The following is a 19,158-nucleotide window of genomic DNA, read 5'->3' on the forward strand; positions in this document are numbered from 1 at the left end:
CGCTGGGCTGTGTATATACATACGGTTCAGCTCGTGCGGGACAGGGATATCACGCGAAATCCTCATCGCACTGCGAGGAGCTAGGACTCATATAAACTGATCTCGCCCAGCACCCTCCTGCCCCTGTTTTTCAACCGGGGGTGGGCTGCTGCCCCTGTTTTGACTTTTACAGGGGCAGCCGCTGCTCCAGTGGGGGGCGGGGCGGGGCACGCTCGCCTACCTTTCCCCGCCCCGCCTCCTCTACCACCTCCGGATGGGAACCTCGCGACAGCCCTCGTCGCTGCCCGGGCTGCCGCTGCCGAGGGACAGGCGCGCCTGCGCGCGGCCGCCCTGGCCTGGGAGCGGGAGCGGGATGCGGCCGACGTCTTGGCCCGTCAGATCGCCGAGGCGGAGCAGCTCCTCACCATGTCCCACGACAGCACGGCCACCTCCTCCGGCTCCGGTGCTCCCCGTCCGCCTGTGGTGGCCTGGACCGATCCGGCCGATCCACTTGTCGCACAGCTCCACTACCAGGCCGGGGGTGTCCAGAACATCAAGAGCTTGGTCCCCGTCGTCCTCGACCCGGAGTCGCCCTCCTACGCCCGCTGGCGGGACATGGTCCTGCTCATTCTCCGGCGTTACGCCCTCGACGACCACGTCCTCACCGACACCTTCCCTGCGGCCCGGACAGCTGCGTGGGTTCGCCTCGACAGCATCGTCCTGTCGTGGATCCTGGGGACCATCTCCCTCGACCTCCACGATCTCGTTCGTGGCACCCCCGACACCACCGCCCGCCGGGCCTGGCTGGCGCTCGAGGGACAGTTCCTGGGCAACGCCGAAGCCCGGGCCCTTCGTCTCGATGCGAGCTTCCGCACCTTCGTCCAGGGCGACCTCTCCGTTGGTGAGTTCTGCCGGAAGATGAAGACTATGGCGGACTCCCTCGGGGACCTTGGCTGGGCCGTGGAGGACCGGATCTTGGTTCTCAACGTCCTTCGCGGCCTCAGCGACCGCTACGCCCACCTCCGCACCTGGATCACCCGGCAGCGCCCCTTCCCCACCTTCCTGCAGGTCCGTGATGACCTTGTCATGGAGGAGCTCACTCAGGGCATCCAGCCTGGGTCTCTTCCTGCGTCGGGCTCCGCGTCTTCCTCGACCGCCCTTGCTGTGACTCCACCGCCACGACCCTCTGCTTCGCCACCGTCGTCCCTTCTTGGTCCTCCTCCTCCTGGGCCGAGCGGGGGTGGGGGGCCGTGGCGGCCGCCGTCGCCGCGGTGGGGGGCGTGGTGGCCCTCCTTTGCCAACCCATGGTCAGGGCGCATCTCTATGTGGCCCTTCCAGGCCACCGGAGGCGAGCCTCGTCCACCGACCGCCGCCATGCTCGCTGGCGCTGTCCCAGCTGCTCCGTTTGCGCCGCCGTGGGCTCCACCTCCCGGGGCCTTGCCTGGGCCTGTTGGGTGGGCCGGGGCCTCGCCTGGGCCTTTTGGGTGGGACCCGACAGCCCTGGCACGCTCTTTCGGCACCATGGCCCTGACTCCTCCAGTCGGTCAGGACTGGATCGCCGATTCGGGTGCCACCTTCCACACTACGCCCGACCCTGGTATCCTCTCTTCCGTTCACCCTCCTTCTTCCTCCCACCCTTCGTCCATCATGGTCGCCAATGGCTCGTGTCTTCCTGTCACCTCCGTGGGCACTGCTCACACTCCCGGTTCTTTTCGAGTTTCTGACGTTCTTGTTGCTCCTTCCATGGTTCACAACCTTCTTTCTATTCGCCGTTTTACCACTGACAATTCCTGTTCTGTTGAATTTGACTCCTCTGGTCTTACTGTGAAGGATTTGGCTTCCCGGCGACCTCTTCTCCGATGTGACAGCACCGGGCCCCTTTACTCCCTCCGGTTTCCTGCGTCCACTTCTTCCGCTTCGTCTTCCGCTTCGCCCTCCGCTTCTTCAGCTGCTTTTGCCGCCACAGCTTCTTCCACTACATGGCACCGGCGTCTTGGTCATCCTGGTCGTGCTGTCCTGACACAGCTTAGTCGTAGGTCCGATATACCATGTACTCGGGCTCATGATGAGCACCTGTGTCAGGCGTGCCAACTGGGCCGTCATGTTCGACTTCCTTTTCCTACCTCTTCTTCACATGCGACCCATGTTTTCGACCTTGTACATTGTGATCTATGGACATCTCCTGTTCTAAGCATTTCTGGCTACAAGTACTATCTTATTGTGGTGGATGATTTCTCTCATTATTCTTGGACTTTTCCCTTGCGTGCCAAGTCTGATACTTTTCCCACACTTCTCCACTTCTTCGCGTGGGTGTCCACTCAGTTCGGTCTCACCATCAAGGCCGTCCAGTGTGACAACGGCCGCGAGTTTGATAACACCACCTCACGTGCCTTCTTCCTCTCTCACGGCGTGCACCTACGCATGTCGTGTCCCTATACCTCCTCCCAGAACGGTAAGGCTGAACGCATGATTCGTACCACGAACGACACCATGCGCTCTCTTCTGTTCCAGTCTTCTCTCCCTGCCCCTTTTTGGGCTGAGAGTCTTCACACCTCCACCTATCTCCTTAACCGCCTACCTTCTGTTGCCTGTCCCGCTCCCACTCCACACCACGCTCTCTTCGGTACCTCCCCTCGTTACGATCACCTTCGGGTCTTCGGGTGTGCGTGTTATCCTAACACCGCAGCCACCGCTCCTCATAAGCTGGCTCCCCGTTCGACCCAGTGTGTCTTCCTCGGGTACTCCCCGGATCACAAGGGGTACCGTTGCTTTGACCTCTCTTCTCGGCGGGTCCTCATCTCTCGCCACGTGGTGTTTGACGAGTCCGTCTTCCCTTACTCCACCACCACCCCACCTCCTTCCACCTCCGACCCTGATCTCTCCTCTCTGTTTCCCACTGACCCGGTGGACCAGCCACCGCTACCGTTCTGTCCTGCAGGTACTGCTCCGCCGTGGTTCTCCTCGGGCTCGACGTCCACCGGTACTGTCCCTGACCCTGCGCTCAGCACGGGTCCGACGGTGCCGGCCTCTGGTGCTGCTTCTTCCTCTTCGCCCTGCACGGGACCGGTGGCACCGCCCGCAGCACCTGCTGTCCGGTTTGCGCAGCCCGTCCGCGTCTACCAGCGTCGGGCGCGGCCGGCTCCACTGGACCTGCAGCCGGCCCCGCCACCGCCGTCGCCGCCTCCGTCATCGCCGGTGGACTCTTCTCCACCGGCGACGCCTACACCACCACCACCTCCACCGGCCCCGACTGCCCGTGTCGCGCCGACGGTGTACCATCCGCCTCTCCTACACCGACACCCGCGTCACGTTCACCCTATGGTGACGCGACTTGCGGCTGGTACCCTGCAGCCCCGGGCTCTTTCAGCGATGCCCGGCGCGCCGCAGGTTTCTCCTGTACCCTCCTCCGTCCGCGGCGCCCTGTCGGATCCTCACTGGCGCCGCGCGATGGAAGAGGAGTACGCGGCGCTCCTCGCCAACCAGACTTGGGATCTGGTGCCCCGTCCGCCTGGCTCCAACGTCGTCACCGGCAAGTGGATCTGGACTCACAAGCGGCGGGCTGATGGTACTCTTGAGCGGTACAAGGCTCGCTGGGTTCTCCGGGGTTTCACTCAGCGCCCTGGTGTCGACTACGACGAGACGTTCAGTCCGGTGGTCAAGCCAGCTACTGTCCGGACTGTTCTCTCACTGGCTCTCTCCCGCTCCTGGCCTGTGCATCAGCTCGACGTCAAGAACGCCTTCCTGCACGGCACTCTGACTGAGACTGTTTACTGCAGCCAGCCAGCGGGGTTTGTTGACTCTTCACGGCCTGATCTGGTTTGCCGGCTCAACAAGTCCCTTTATGGCCTCAAGCAGGCCCCTCGAGCTTGGTATTCGAGGTTTGCTGCCTACCTCCTGACGCGGGGCTTTGTGGAGGCCAAGTCCGATACTTCACTGTTCATTTATCACCATGGAGCTGAGACTGCTTATCTACTGCTCTATGTTGATGACATTGTCCTCACTGCCTCCAGTCCGTCCCTCCTACGGCGGATCATCACCTCGCTTCAGCAGGAGTTCGCTATGAAGGATCTGGGTGTGCTCCATCATTTTCTTGGGGTCACTGTTGAGCCTCGTCAGGCCGGCCTCTTTCTTCACCAGCGGCAGTATACTCTTGATATCCTGGAGCGAGCTGGGATGACTGACTGCAAGCCCTGCTCCACTCCAGTTGATACTCAGGCCAAGTTGTCAGAGGCCGCCGGCACTCCTGTGACAGATGCTACTGCATATCGGAGTCTGGCTGGGGCCCTTCAGTACCTCACCTTCACCAGGCCAGATATCACTTATGCAGTTCAGCAGATTTGCCTTCACATGCATGATCCCCGAGAGCCCCATCTCACTGCTCTGAAGCGCTTACTCCGTTACCTCCGGGGCACTGTGGACTACGGCCTCCTGCTTCACCGGTCTCCCTCCACTGAGCTTGTTGTCTACACCGACGCTGACTGGGCCGGGTGTCCGGACACTAGGCGCTCTACCTCCGGCTACGCCGTCTTTTTGGGCGGCAACCTGGTGTCCTGGTCGTCCAAGCGTCAGCCGGTGGTCTCCCGCTCCAGTGCCGAGGCGGAGTACCGCGCTGTCGCTAACGGCGTGGCTGAGGCATCCTGGCTTCGGCAGCTCCTTGTCGAGCTCCACACTCCTTCTTCTCGGAGCACTCTTGTCTACTGCGACAACGTCAGTGCGGTGTACCTCTCCACCAACCCTGTTCAGCACCAGCGGACCAAGCATGTGGAGATCGACCTTCACTTTGTCCGGGATCGGGTCGCCATCGGCGATGTTCGGGTCCTCCACGTCCCGACCACCTCTCAGTTTGCTGACATCTTCACCAAGGGCCTCTCGTCACCCGCCTTCACCGAGTTTCGCTCCAGCCTCAACATCACCTGTGGCTAGTTGCGTCTGTGGGGGGGCTTGTGTGTGTGCCTTTCTTTACTTGTCCAGTCTGCAACTCCGCTGCGTCGGTAGTTCAGACTGCGGGGGAGTGTTGGTGTACTGTGTGTATTAGGGCCCAATAGGCCCATGTAAGACATCTATATTGCTACCCTCTAGGGTTAGCCCATAAAGCATCTATTATCTCTCAATAATTTTCAACATAAATGGATTGCTCAAAACCCACCGCTGTGGATAATGCCTCAGCAGCTCTATCAACGTTTGCAAACTCTTCTTCAGCATGGATCCTTTTCACACGCCCCTTCCAAGATGACTCCATATCATTAAAGAACTCCCTTGGAATATATTCGAATGAGGTTATTGCCTGATCACTTTCAACACCTAAAGAAATCACTTCAGCTATTCGTTGTGAAATAAAGCTACATTCGTTCATCTGCAAAAGAGTAAACAGAAATGCTCCAGATCAATAATGAACGGAAGGGAAATTCAACAATACAAAATAAAATGAGGAATGGCAAAAATATCATCCATATACATCACACGTATATACATAAAGAATTAAAGATACAGAAAGGTTTACAGCAATCAAAGTGCCGCATCACATGTAATATCTAGACTTCCCAAAGAAACTTAAAAAGTTTTAAACAGCACTTACTAGCATATCAGCTTCAACATTCAAACCGGTAACCACAGAAGCAGGTACCAGCAATTTGTTCAGGATAGCAGAAAGCTCAGCATTTCTGCTCATGAGCATAATCTCGTCCACGACATTTTTTATTCTACAAAATTCAATGTGATTGACCTCTTTGGACTCAAGTAGCTTCACAAGCTGCAAAACCAGCATTGCTCAACTGGTATCAGGCAAATAAATGGTAAAGTACAACAAAATTAAGTAGGAAAAGGTGCTATCATGAATGTCGAAGGGTCATCATGAGATAGATTAAAATCCAGGATAGCATTGATAAGCACCAACTAACAGGAGATAATGAATTTTTCAAGTTGAAGGAATAAGAAGAAGGCACCATAGGATGTACACCCTAGAAGCTAACAAGATGCCAACAGACTGGAAAAGAAGGAAATATGTTCACCCATCTGATGATTCTAGGTTCTGTTTGGCATTGAGGTGATTATGATGATCTCAACTTGTTGGAACTGCTTCTTACAAGTGATTGGGTAACTGCTTTTCTTCTAATCTACGTTGCACATCGAGATGCTATTATGTTTCAAATTACACAAGTGTGAGAGAAACATCAGTTGAATAACATGATTTCTCTAAATTGAATTTGACTTGCATAATTGGCAAAATACCTTCAATACTACTTTGGTTATTCCCTCTGAATGCATGCCAGATCTCTCAGACAGTGGTGTACTCAATACATGAGATGTTGTGCACTATTAGTAAGTGGATATATTTATATGAAAACAAGGTGATCGTGCAAACTTCTATCCTAATAATCTATACATTATTGTTTCATTGATTAGCATGTGCTCTGTTGTTGGCTGCCTTCCAACTAGAGCACAAACAATATTGTCATATAATACCCAAAAAAAATGTCATATAAGACAAAGTATCACACGTGTTGCTTGGTTAGTGTATTTGCCTTTGGCATATGTAAATCAGCAAAAGCAAGCCCAATATAAGTAAACGGAGGGATTGTCTGATTTACAAAAGCTATATGAATGAATTTGAGGAAGTAGTGCTGCTAGATGGCCACTTTTGCTCTAGAAGATACAAAAGCTATATGAATTTGAGGAAGCTATAAGTAAATGGAGGGATTGCCTTGAACAACATTGGCTGGAGGTAGGAGATAGATGAGAAAGAGAGCACTTTGAACACTTGGTGCTGCTTGAACAGATCTGAGCTGCGGCTGCTCATCTACTCTTTATAGAGAAAAAGTCAATTGTATCCACCAACTACTTGTACCATCTAAGTGACAGGGCATACTACCCTCTACTCATGGCACTGCTGCCATATACATCAGCTAGTAGCTGACTACAGGGCATGGCCCAAAGTATGGAGCTCTACCTGCTCCCTTAACTTAAGCAAAAGCATGAGAGATGCAAGACTTGAGCAATTAAGTAACAGATTTCTATAAGAGGGGCGCTTTATGCTAGTCCATCAAATTTTGGTTGTTCTACTTAAGTTATTACATGAGGGTCTAAACTCAAAAAAAATCAAGTTCAATTCTCAAAAATTAAAGTACATCAGAGGCAAAATAATCCACATGATAAATGATGGGACAAGTGGGCATATTGTTCCAAGAATATAGAAAGTAACCTTTGCTGCTGATATGCAAGTAAATTCAGGAATGGAGCAAGTTATGCTGCCCATAAGCCTGCAAGCCTCTGCAACAAAGTTATAAATGGGTTATCATCTAGCACTGGAACTAACATTTCCATCAAATTCAGTAAAAGTTTCCAAGAACAAATCAGTAAATGTTTCTGGAAAACTGGGAAATGTAAAAAAAAAAATACTACACTGCCATTTTTCAAACCCCCAAGAAATAATGTTGAGAAATACCCAGACCAAAGATTCCAAAAACTGCATGACAGACAAATAGAAGCTCAGCTATGCACATTGTCTGCACAAGCACAAGTGTTGTTTTGAGTCATAATATTCAGATCAACAGAATGTAGTTAGCAGAGAGCTCAAAGATCAATCAATAATTAAGCTAGAATTATATGTAGAGCTTTTCCATTTGATCCCCTTTGTGAATCGTCTGTAAAATATTTAATACTAGTTAACACAAATTGTGGTTCTTTAGAAATCAAATATTTACATTATATTGCACAATGAGCTCAAAGTTCTGACTCTCAAGCCAGTAGCCAGGTATTCCACAAATTAATTACAGCTCTGAGGTGTAACAGACTTTACCTTGAACCGCTGCCGCGACATCAAATGATGGAGGATTAAGAAGAAGATCTCTAATATACCTGCATATAACAATAAAAGGTACATCTCAAGGATTAAAGCCAACCCACATAACCATTAAATTGCAAAAGGCATGCTGGTATCCCATATAAATCCACCCTTGTGCTATAATACAGTGCACAGTGTGATTCCATAGTTTGCGTAAAAGACTAGTTGCACATGACTATGTGTACCAATACTTAACTGATATCACACAGTAGTTGCTACTTTTAAATTTCAAAAGTAAAGTCCAGGCGTTATTGTAAATAGGAAACTGGAGTTGTAGCGGGAGACCCTAGAGTCAAAAGGTTTTAGACTCAGCAGAATTCAAACTGAATATATAAGATGTGACTTTGGCACTACTACACATGAGGAGGGAGATGTCAGTTTGGAAAGCCAAGTAGTGCCCAGGAAGGATACATTTCGATATTTGGGATCAATGCTACAACGAGATGGGGATATTGATGAGGATGTTAGTCATAGAATCAAAGCGGGGTCGATTTAGTGGCGCCAAGCATCAGGAATTTTATATGACAAGAGGGTACCATTGAAGCTAAAAAGGCAAGTTTCATAGGACGGCGATTAGACCTGCAATGTTGTATGGTGCAGAATGTTGGCCTACAAAAAGACAACATGTCCAGCAGGTAAGTGTTGCGGAAATGCGTATGTTGCGTTGGATTTGTGGTCATATGAGAAGGGATCGAGTCCGGAATGAGGGATATACGTGATAGGTTAGGGGTAGCACCAATTGAAGAAAAGCTTATCCAACACTGGCTGAGATGGTTTAGACATGTCCAGCGAAGGCCTTCAGAGGGACCAGTGTGTAGTGGAACCCTAAGGCGTGACAATAATGTGAAGAGAGGCAGAGGAAGACCAAAATTGACATGGGAAGAGGCAATAAAAGGAGATTTGAAGGGATGGAATAAACCTAAAGATTTAGCCTGGATAGGAGTGCTTGGAAAACAGCTATTCATGTGCTCGAACCCTGATTTGTGGCTCTTGTTGGATTTCAACTCTAGCCTACCCCAACTTGCTTGGGACTGAAAGGCTATGTTGTTGTTGTTGTTGTTGTTGTTGTTGTAAAGTCCAGGTGTTAAAGGACAACTTCTTTGGCAAGAAGTTCCAGCGCCGGCTGAAGAGTCCGGCCAGAGCAAAAGATACTAGTTAACTTAGTTTCATTAGATTTGGATTAGAGATATACCTGAGAGTTACTTAGGATTTGTTAAGGCCAGCTCATTATATAAGAGTCTCGGCAGAATAATTTGTAATTAAGCAAGAAGTAGAGGAATCAATCTCAGAGCCTTCCAACGTGAGGGCTACCTCGAGCTATATCTATTGCTACTATCTAGCCATATTCTAGTGAATTATCTCAATGACTAGCATGGAAACAAATCTTCTAATAATCAAGGTAGTTAATCTAACAAATAGCCACAATACATACATTGATGGAAGGCCGCCACAATTTGAAGGGAGCACCATTTTTAGCAAACTCGGTATTCCCTCAGTTGGTATGACTCCTACAGCACATGAAATCCAGAATATGATATGTCGACTTCAAAATACTCTCTGAAAATATCAGCTATATCAAAGGAAGCTGCAGCGTACCAATTTGAGTAGCAGTTCCAAGATAAAGAGGTTGAGGCCTGCCTTCCAGTGAGACGGTGACATTGCGAAAAACAGTTTTCTCATCAAGCCCATATATTTCCCGTACCTTGACAAATTAAATCCAGTTATAAGAACCAAAATAAAGAGCTCAATGAAATATATAGAATACTAGCAAGAGGCACGTTAAAAGCTCCATAAACTAAGCAAAACCATTGCAAGTTGCAACAAATGAAAATTTATGAGACCACAACATTATCAACAATCAGAATAATTTTAATTGAGATGCCAATGTTATATCTTTGTTAGGGCCAATTTGGGGTTTGGGAAGAACATTTCGGGATCCAAATTCTATGAACCAAAAGCAGAAACTCCTAAGCAATCCCCCTCTTCCACATAGACCATTCGAGGCTTTATATTCTTTTACTGCAGAACTTGTATAATGTTGATACTCTGGTCTTCAGGTCTTTAAGACCATCTGTATGGTTTTATTTACTATAGGGCCCTCACTTATGGTTCTCTTAAAAAGACAATAAGATACAGCCATGACAGACCTTACATAAAAGTTCCTCGATGGGTGAACCATCAAACCACTCAAAGGACTTCCCGCTGCACTCTCCCCACAAGAGCCCTCCTTCACCAAATTCCCCCCAGCGTGATGTCCCTACAAGCAAACGATAGAATATATTATAAACAGCAAAGTTCAAAACAGCCTCTGTTTGGATGCATATTGTAGTGCTAATAATACATATCAACTCTGCTTCCATAAATTACATTACTGTTCCTATATGCAGAGCCTCTTACGTCAGGCAGCAAAGTGATAACAACAAAATCTATTAAAATATTTCACTGCTAAATGCCTCAATACATGTAGAAAATGGTGTGGACACATAACTGCCTTTCAAAATGTGTTTAGAGAAACAAAGCTCCAAGCCAGACAACTGTGAAAAAAAGATGCTACTCAACGTTCCATATAGTATACGTTCTAAAGATTTTAATGAACGTGGGTCAAATGATTGCATCTGAAATTGAAAATAAGGCCATGATAACAGAATAAGTTAGAAGATTCTGATGTCAAGTTCCAAATAATGGATTCTAGGTCAAACAAAATAGAGAATATAAGAATGAAAAAAATCGCTCAACAATATAAATTCCAACCTGAAGAATTATTCCTCAAAGAAGTGTGAAGGTATAGATGGTGATAACGACATGTGCGAAGCTTAGTAACCACAGCCTCCTCTGTTAAGCCCTCCTCAGCTGAATAAGTTTTCATGGTCTCTAGAACTGATATCAAGCAATAGCCTTTTGCAGAGTGTGAAATCCCTGATGAATAAGAACACCATGATGTACTATCTCAAATCAGCACCCAGTGGCCTAATGGCATTGAGTAATTGACTAGGGAATTCAAAAGCCATGAACATAGAAATATTGACGCATTTTAAAACTTAAAACGTCGCACAATGCTTCCAGGAAGCAGGAACACAGTAGTGCATAATGATGCAAACATAAAAAGTTTGTAGCAACACATATATTACTCAACAATCAATATCAGCATAAGAAGTTATAACAAGTCGCTATACAGTCAATTCATATGGGAAAAAAAAACGAATTTCCCAACAAAAGAGATCAGCATTCTATATCAGACAATTGACTAGGCTTTTCACCACTCTAATTTCATGCATGATGTCGTCTACAAGCCAATAGTATACAGCAAAAAATTGGCTAACATTTCTATGAAGAAAGTGGCATGTTGACAATCAGCTACAGCAGAACTGAAGATCTGGAGTTACTGAATAGAAATATTCAAGCATAACTTACCAACTACAGGCATGGGATCAGGGAACTCTACATCATGATCTACTTCCGCAAGACCATACACATAAGGACTACCAGGATGGGCATGCCTGTAAAAAAAGAAAGAAAAACTTTAAGATAGTGAATTGAATAAAGTATCCACCCAGAGAGAATAGATGCAGTAAAAGTTCTTAATACACCAACTTGCCAGTAGCCCAGTGTTATTGTAAGAATGAATGCATTCAATGAGAACAAACACTACATCACCAAATTAGAAAATCAATACATCACCATGTAACATCAAGCATCTGACAAGTTATGATGAAACCATTTATGTGAGTACTGTAATCGTTTTGAGTTCAGGACCTAGACCTGACTAGTGCAATTCTAAGAAACAAATAATAGCAATCTATTTTGAGTACATGGCACAGGCGCATTGAAGCCTAGATATGAGGAGTGTTTAAGAAAGCTAATTGTTTCCACTTAAGGTAAGCCTGGTGGAGCCTAGATGTGACAGGTGCCATTGCAATATATTACCCATCCCTCCTCAAGCTTGGTTTATTTTTTGCCAAATGAGACATAAGAGTTGTGGGTGGATAAGGACTGCAGCGAAAGGAACAAATTAGTTCCTCGTATAGTCAGCAACAGCACAATGTCACCATCAATAAGCTAGGTACAGACAAAACAGTACTAAATTAACATTGTGAAACAGTAATTCTCAAAATAATAAAATATCACTCATTCCCCCAGAATACAATAAAACGTTGTGCACAACTTCTACATTATATTACATAGTTCTGCAATTACCCAGAAATAAATCGACCTTTCCGGGCACGGGCTTGAACTGGGCCTTGGATTTCCTCAACTATGCACTGCAAGATAAAATTAACAGATAAAATAACTACGAATTTCACTAGAAAATAATTTGTATCAGGATGCTGACTGGTAAAATGATATTACATATGTCAATAGTAATAGACAAAATCAAAATTTCAAATCTGCACTTTCACTACATAGTTATGGATTGAACTGTATGATTTGGTACTGCTCATAACTGAATGGATTTGTAAGCATAATGGCAGAAATATTTGAGCAGTGTCACCCATGGGGCGACAGAGTCATATCCACATGAGGGGATGCAATGAGTGGGAAAAAGACACAAGACACGGCATCATGAGGGCACCTAGTCGCCAGAAGCCCAGAACAATCAAGTAATTGCATCCTGACTGCCGTATAAAACCCAACACGATTACAACTCCAAATAATCTTGCTACAGCTCCTGCAGGTTGTGGTGTACTTATTTTATGGGTTGTTGGAAGTTGGAACAGGCATTTTAGGCTTTCAGAACTCATAGTTATGTTTACATTCAGATACCACAAATGTATTCTGTCAGGCAAATGGAAATGACTTCAAAATCTTACCACAGAATAACCACATCGAGTCAAATCATCCAATGTCTGCCGTAAATTCTGCAAAAGAACTTGATCATTATGCTCAACAAAACATTAAGCTATGAATCGATGAAACATGATCATTATGCATCCATTTCACATGTTAGGTGTAGCTGGTGTATTCGGCGGTTCCCTATTCAGTGCTATGCATGGTTCCTTGGTAACCTATAGTTTGATCAGGGAAACCACTGAAAATGAGTCTGCTAATGAGGGTTACAAATTTGGTCAAGAAGAAGGGATTTATAACATTGTGGCTGCTCATGGTTATTTTGGTCGATTAATCTTCCAATATGCTAGTTTCAACAACTCTTGTTCTTTACACTTCTTCTTGGCTGCTTGGCCTGTAGTAGGGATCTGGTTCACTGCTTTAGGTATTAGTACTATGGCATTCAACCTAAATGGTTTCAATTTCAACCAATCTGTAGTTGATAGTCAAGGTCGCGTTATTAATACTTGGGCTGATATCACCAACCGTGCTAATCTTGGTATGGAAGTAATGCACGAACGTAATGCTCACAACTTCCCTCTAGACCTAGCTGGTCTTGAAGTTCCATCTCTTAATGGATAAGGTTTTTCTACTAACATATAGGAATTTTTGAAGGAAGGAAAGCCAGAAATACCCAATATCTTGTTCCAACAGGATATTGGGTATTTCTTTGTTTATTCTGAATCTTTCTATTCTGAATTCAGTTAACGACGAGATTTAGTGTCCTTTCTTGCACTTTCATAACTCGTGAAATGCCGAGTAGGCACGAATTCCCCCAATTTGCGACCTACCATAGGATTTGTTATGTAAATAGGTATATGTTCCTTTCCATTATGAATCGCGATTGTATGGCCAACCATTGCGGGCAGAATGCTAGATGCCCGGGACCACGTTACTATAATTTCTTTCTCCTCCTTCATATTAACCTTTTCGATTTTTGCCAATAAATGACGAGCTACAAAAGGATTCGTTTTTTTCGTGTCACAGCTGATTACTCCTTTTCTTCATTTTAAAGAGTGGCATCCTATGTCCACTATCTCGATCGAGGTATGGAGGTCAGAATAAATAGAATAATGATGAATGGAAAAAAGAGAAAATCCTTTAGCTGGATAAGGGGCGGATGTCGCCAAGTGGATCAAGGCAGTGGATTGTGAATCCACCATGCGCAGGTTCAATTCCTGTCGTTCGCCCATCACATTATTGCAAATTCCAAAAATGCAATTTTCCATATTCCTAGTTACGTATTTACTTACGGCGACAAAGAATAAAACTATCACTATATTTTTTTCCTTTTCCTAGTTCTTCTTCCAAGCGCAGGATAACCCCAAGGGGTTGTGGGTTTTTTTCTACCAATGGGGGCTTTCCCTTCACCGCCCCCATGGGGGTGGTCCACAAGGTTCATAACTACCCCTCTTACTACGGGGCGTTTACCTAGCCAACACTTAGATCCGGCTCTACCCAAACTTTTTTGGTTCACCCCAACATTACCCACATGTCCGACTGTTGCTAAGCAGTTTTGGGATACCAAACGGACCTCCCCAGATTGTAATCTTAAAGTGGCCAATTTACCCTCTTTTGCAATCAGTTTCGCTACAGCACCTGCTGCTCTAGCTAATTGCCCACCACTTCCATGTGTGATTTCTATGTTATGTATGGCCGTGCCTAAGGGCATATCGGTTGAAGTAGATTCTTCTTTTTTCTCAAAAAACCCCTTCCCAAACTGTACAAGCTTCTTCCAAAGCATACGGCTTTCTAGATGTATATGACGATCTCTAGACAGAAATCGCAGTCTAGTAGATATGCTTATTACCCTTATTACCGTAGAAAATTGCAGATAAATGAGACTTGAGTAAGGAAATTTAAGTTTCAAAGCTTATCATGTTTAAATGGCAAAAAAAAAGTAAAGTACAGGCAATATGCAAAAATATTGATGTATTAGAAGTAAACCTTATATCCTAAATGAAAAGGTTACAGTTGTAGTTATCAAATAATTTGACATGCAGATTATGTCACATGAGGTATAGATAGGTTACCAAAATCTGAATATGCTAGAAATGTTAAGGTTTGATATTCTCCAGTTACTTCTTGATATTTCTCTACATTCCAACCCGTTGATGATTCTCTAAGAACTTTGGTTAGCAAATCAAAATTGCATAGCAGAAATAATGTTATATAATAGCATACCATGACTGGACACCCAGCTTTTGGAATACTATCAGAACGCAAGCCACCAAAAGGATTTAAGCCTGCATGCTCTACGAGAATGCAGGCATCAAAACCAATAGCTTCATAGAAATCTCCTACCTGAGTAACAAAATCATCAAATATGTTAAATTCTTATTATTTTCAAGTCAGTATTGTCGGGGCAATTCATAGCATGAAAGATAAAAGGTCACTGTACTTAAATGAATTTCCCTACTTGGATCGGAGAGAATAAATGAATGACAACAGAGAGAAATATAATATGTCTGAATGCTATCCTGACATATTATCTCTGAAAGATGTCTGACTATGAACCATGCCGGCTTTGACAGCATTAAGATTTTATTTTTCCTTTGACTAGAAACTTATGGAATACCGAATTTTTATTCAATTCAAAATTGTCAAAAACATAAAACTTAGTGGAACATTAGATAGTAGCATACTCTGCAAAGTAGAACCTCACGAGGAAACTTCGATTTAAATTGCAAAATTTCCATGTTCAGTGTTCCATCTTTCAAGCTGAGAAATTGTACCAGTATTGTGTCAGTGATAACATCATGTTAACCTTTCCAGAAAAGAAAGGAAATGGGCATAATTATGGTAAGCATGCATAAAGCATATGCTTCACCTTCCATTTCTTAAAGTTGTATCCAACCCTAATATATTTGAATACACAAGCCTCTGAGTCAATTGCACAGATGACGGTTTTCTGCACCTCTCCATTTTCTGAAAACATCAAATAGTAGAGCAACAATAAATAACAGAAGCATCAGACTTGGTACATGGGTAGAGATATCAGCTGTTTGCAAGAACCTCTTTCCACCACAGGATATGTGAAAGCATGCCTTCGTCACAATATTCTCCCTGTTTGTTAGCTTTCCTAGATGCCATTGAAATGCCTCGTGAGACCTTCCTGGGTTTGGACCAAGTCCTCCGGTTGAATAGCCTGGAGCAAAAGGGTCATCAAGATTATGGAAGCAATGTGACGGGCCACAGAGCAATACTTAATCTTAATTGATGAGGTACATTGGGCAACAATTTGCCACCAATCAAGTCATATCACACATCTGTGCTTATACCAAACTGAATTGCACGTTCCTTCTTATACCTACAAGAATACTGCAAATACAATGCAAACTATATGCCAACAATCCAAACGTGTACATGGTTACTCTCTATGCCAACGATCCAAACGTGGACATGGCTACTCTCGTATGCATTTTGTAGCTAGTATAGGTGTACATATTTGTTCAGAGTTTCAGGGCGCTCCAATCAGACAGTACTCAATTTAGTTCTCGATTTACCAAGGGATTCAAATATATAGCGATTCGCTCAAAACATCAACAAAGCCGCTAAAAAACTCACTGCACTGGCCGCACTCTAAATCCACACGAGTGCCGTCGGATTGCGGGTTTCATGCTCCACGTTGAAAAAAGGAACAGAAAAAAAATCCCATCACGGCAAAAAAAAAAGTCGACAGAACGAGACAGAAACGCGTCCAACTCCAATGCTCCGGAGGTGGGGATGGAAGGAAGCTCACAGCATGGGGAGTGGGGAGCTGCGCGGGCGGTGCCGCCGGAGGATGGAGTCGGCGAGGGGGAGCCACCGCGGCGTGGCGGCCACGAGCGAGCTCACGAGCACCCGCTGCATGGCGCCGCCGCGCTGCGGGAAGAACGGCGGTGTGCAAGGGCTTCGCGGCGCTGGTATCCGCGCCGGCGTCGCGTCCCCGCCGGAATGGGAGGCGGCGGGGGAGGAGTAAGTGGAGGCCCGGAGACGCGGGCGGACCGGAGGGGAGAGGTGGGGTTTTGGGGTTGTGTCGGGGCGCGGGCGGCAGTGAAGGAGGCAGAGGTCGGGGAGAGGTTCCCGTCGCACACGTTTCTCGTGGTAGTGCGCACGCTTCCCGTAGCGGTTGCTCTGGTGGGCCCGTTGGTGTCACGGGCTCACGGTCCCTGGGCCCTCGCGCTGGCAGGCCCAGCGAACGGTTTGTGTTCTCAGTTCTGACTTCCGAAAACTTGTGCTTGTTTCTTACCTTCTTTTCCAACGAGCATCGTTGAAATCTATTGGAATACCTCGTTATTAACATACTCCAACCAAATAGTATTTCTTCCTTTTTTAAATATGATGTTTAACATAAGCTATTTTTTAAAATGAACTAGCTAGCTTGTTCTAAACCTCCTGTCTAAGTAAAAACATGCGAGAAATGAAGTGGCGTTGAATCATTCATAGAATCAGCGCAAGTTGGTTGCCTGGTTGTGATCGAAATTAGAATAGGATGATCCATTATCAACACAAACACTCCTCAAAAGCCATCTCTCGACCTTTTTAAAAAAAAAAATACCAAGCACCGAGTAATCTAATAAAAGAACACATATAGTTGAGTACTCTGAACTCCCGTCTATAAATGAAACGAAATGGGCTCGTGCATTCTGATTTACCATACATGGGCTATACACCTGATGTCTGTCTTTAATTGACGTGTGCTGCTATACTAAATTACTAATACGTCTCAGTTTCAACTCTCATGAACAAGTAAAGCATCCTTGTAAGCACTGGTCACATCTAGCTAAACATGCCTCAGCAAAACAGGGGGCTTCTTGCAGTGTTGGCCTAGAGCACCCTGCCGTCCATCCCGTCGAGAAGACCCGACCACATCCCTTTCACCGGCGGCAGCTGCGCCACGAACGCTTGCCACGGCGGGTAACCCACGCCGCTGCCGCGGACGCGCCCGTCCATCCGGAGCGAGAGGTACCTGCAACACAGCGTGGACATCCAGGGTAAGAGAACAAGTCGATCCAACCTGACAAGGCTGAAATCTTCAGAAAAACGTTGAGAGATCAGAGGCGAGTCTCGAGGTGCTCACACGGGGGAATCAGGTGGCACGCCGGCGAGTTTCTTCTGATCGTCCAACCACCTGCAATCATCAGGCACAAGAAGCTGAAATCAACGCGAGACCACCAAACAAGGTTGTGATTTGTGAACATGTCAGCGTGTTTCGTACTGCGCCCATTCGGTGGTGTACACCGGCGTGAGCTGCCAGAGCCTCTTGCTCCTCCTGGCAAGTTCGTCACCGACGCCATCCTCGTCGCCGCCCCCGTCGATCCGCAGCTCGGGCGTGTTCCCGTCCGTGGCGAAGGGCACCGCCAGCACGGCCCGCTCCGCGAGCTCCCTCAGGAGCGGCTGGCTCCGCCGGAACGACTCGGCGACGAACTCCCCGGGCCCCGCCACGATGACAAGCCGCGCGGTGCCGCGCAGCTCGCCGAGCGCGAACGGCCTGGCGACGTCGCCGGCGCCGGCGCGGAGCTTGAGCCTGGATAGGCGCTCCTCCCGCGCGAGCCTGGCCACCTGCGCGTCCTTGGCCCTGCTCTCGCGCGAGTAGAGGAAGGCGAAGAGCGAGACGGCCGCGACGTCGATGCCCAGGCCCTTGAGCGTGTCGGCGGCGCCGGCGGCCCTCGCGGGGTCGGACAACGCCGGGAGGAGCCGCGTGAGCGCGATGAGGCCGCCCAGCGCGCCGCTGGCCATGAACGCGAGGTAGAAGAACATCCGCACCGACCGGAACGGGGACAGCACCTCACTCCGTATCTTCGCCATGGAACTGCGACACACTGGACGGTGAGGACCCCACGGACTCCAGAGCGCCAGGAAATTTTAGGCACACTGAGCGGGAACAAGCAGAAGGCGGCGGCGGCTACCTTACCTCGCTGCTGTCCGGAGTGGTGGGGGGAGGAGGGGAGGGCTTGTTCGCAGCGGAGCACCGGATGCCGGCGCGGCATGCTCTGTTGCAGGAGACCGATGGCTTGCGAGACACTGGCAGCGAGAAGTGGAGCGAGGCGCCGATGGCAGCGCATGGGACGGAGACGGAGGTGGGGGGAGGAGACCGGAGGGTCGCCGCCATCTCGGGACGGGAGGCTTGCGTGTGCGTGCAGAGTGCAGACCATAGCGTCTGGTCCGCATCTTCTAACCGCTACTACTTGGCTTGTGGCGGCAGTCGCAACAGCGAGGACGAGCCTGGGCCTTACGCGGCCGCATCCACTCTTGTGCACCTTCGCTGCTTCCTCCGTTTCAAATTTTTGGTATTTCTTCTCCGTTCGTAGGTCGTTTTGGTCTTTATACGATTTGAAACGGAGAGGAAGTATAGTGTATACCATGGCTGTAGACCTGCAGAGTCGTGCCCGATTGACAGCCCTGCTTCAACGGCCGCCAGGTGCACAAGCCACAAGCACATGCCTACATGAGTGAGACTGAAATCCAAGTACTAACAAGCCCAGAATCAACTAATCGCCTTGATTCCAGTCTAAAAAATCGATTCACATCAT

General features: G+C 47.5%; 2 protein-coding genes across 3 annotated transcripts in view; both read right to left on the reverse strand.

The window, feature by feature from the left end:
* The window catches only part of LOC101761293 (DNA mismatch repair protein MSH1, mitochondrial), a 21,537-nt gene extending 4,840 nt beyond the window's left edge, over positions 1-16,697 (reverse strand). Inside the window, exons 1-16 of the mRNA XM_004976107.3 lie at positions 16,386-16,697; positions 15,659-15,791; positions 15,474-15,571; positions 15,289-15,364; positions 14,828-14,947; positions 12,628-12,675; positions 12,014-12,078; positions 11,231-11,316; positions 10,571-10,735; positions 9,967-10,076; positions 9,416-9,521; positions 9,252-9,327; positions 7,775-7,833; positions 7,178-7,245; positions 5,555-5,728; positions 5,126-5,332 (exon numbers count right to left, since the gene is read on the reverse strand). Coding sequence (XP_004976164.1) covers positions 5,126-5,332; positions 5,555-5,728; positions 7,178-7,245; positions 7,775-7,833; positions 9,252-9,327; positions 9,416-9,521; positions 9,967-10,076; positions 10,571-10,735; positions 11,231-11,316; positions 12,014-12,078; positions 12,628-12,675; positions 14,828-14,947; positions 15,289-15,364; positions 15,474-15,571; positions 15,659-15,791; positions 16,386-16,495 — 1,701 coding nt within the window. The 5' untranslated portion in view covers positions 16,496-16,697. The remainder of the gene's footprint in view (positions 1-5,125; positions 5,333-5,554; positions 5,729-7,177; positions 7,246-7,774; positions 7,834-9,251; positions 9,328-9,415; positions 9,522-9,966; positions 10,077-10,570; positions 10,736-11,230; positions 11,317-12,013; positions 12,079-12,627; positions 12,676-14,827; positions 14,948-15,288; positions 15,365-15,473; positions 15,572-15,658; positions 15,792-16,385) is intronic.
* A 497-nt stretch (positions 16,698-17,194) lies between these two features.
* On the reverse strand, positions 17,195-18,807 carry LOC101761687 (protein LOW PSII ACCUMULATION 1, chloroplastic). Of its 2 annotated transcripts, none has more exons than XM_012847234.3 (4): positions 18,540-18,807; positions 17,844-18,437; positions 17,706-17,756; positions 17,195-17,594 (listed from the first exon to the last, which is right to left on the reverse strand). In XM_012847234.3, exons 1-4 carry the CDS (start codon positions 18,794-18,796, stop codon positions 17,453-17,455), a joined length of 1,044 nt encoding a protein of 347 aa, XP_012702688.2. In that variant the 5' UTR covers positions 18,797-18,807; the 3' UTR covers positions 17,195-17,452. The 2 variants fall into 2 exon arrangements, with proteins under 2 accessions (XP_012702688.2, XP_004976165.1); XM_004976108.4 differs by having other exon boundaries at positions 18,535-18,805.
* Positions 18,808-19,158: the final 351 nt, after the last annotated feature.

This window comes from Setaria italica, chromosome VII, assembly GCF_000263155.2.
Source record: "Setaria italica strain Yugu1 chromosome VII, Setaria_italica_v2.0, whole genome shotgun sequence".
Taxonomy (NCBI): Eukaryota; Viridiplantae; Streptophyta; class Magnoliopsida; order Poales; family Poaceae; genus Setaria; species Setaria italica.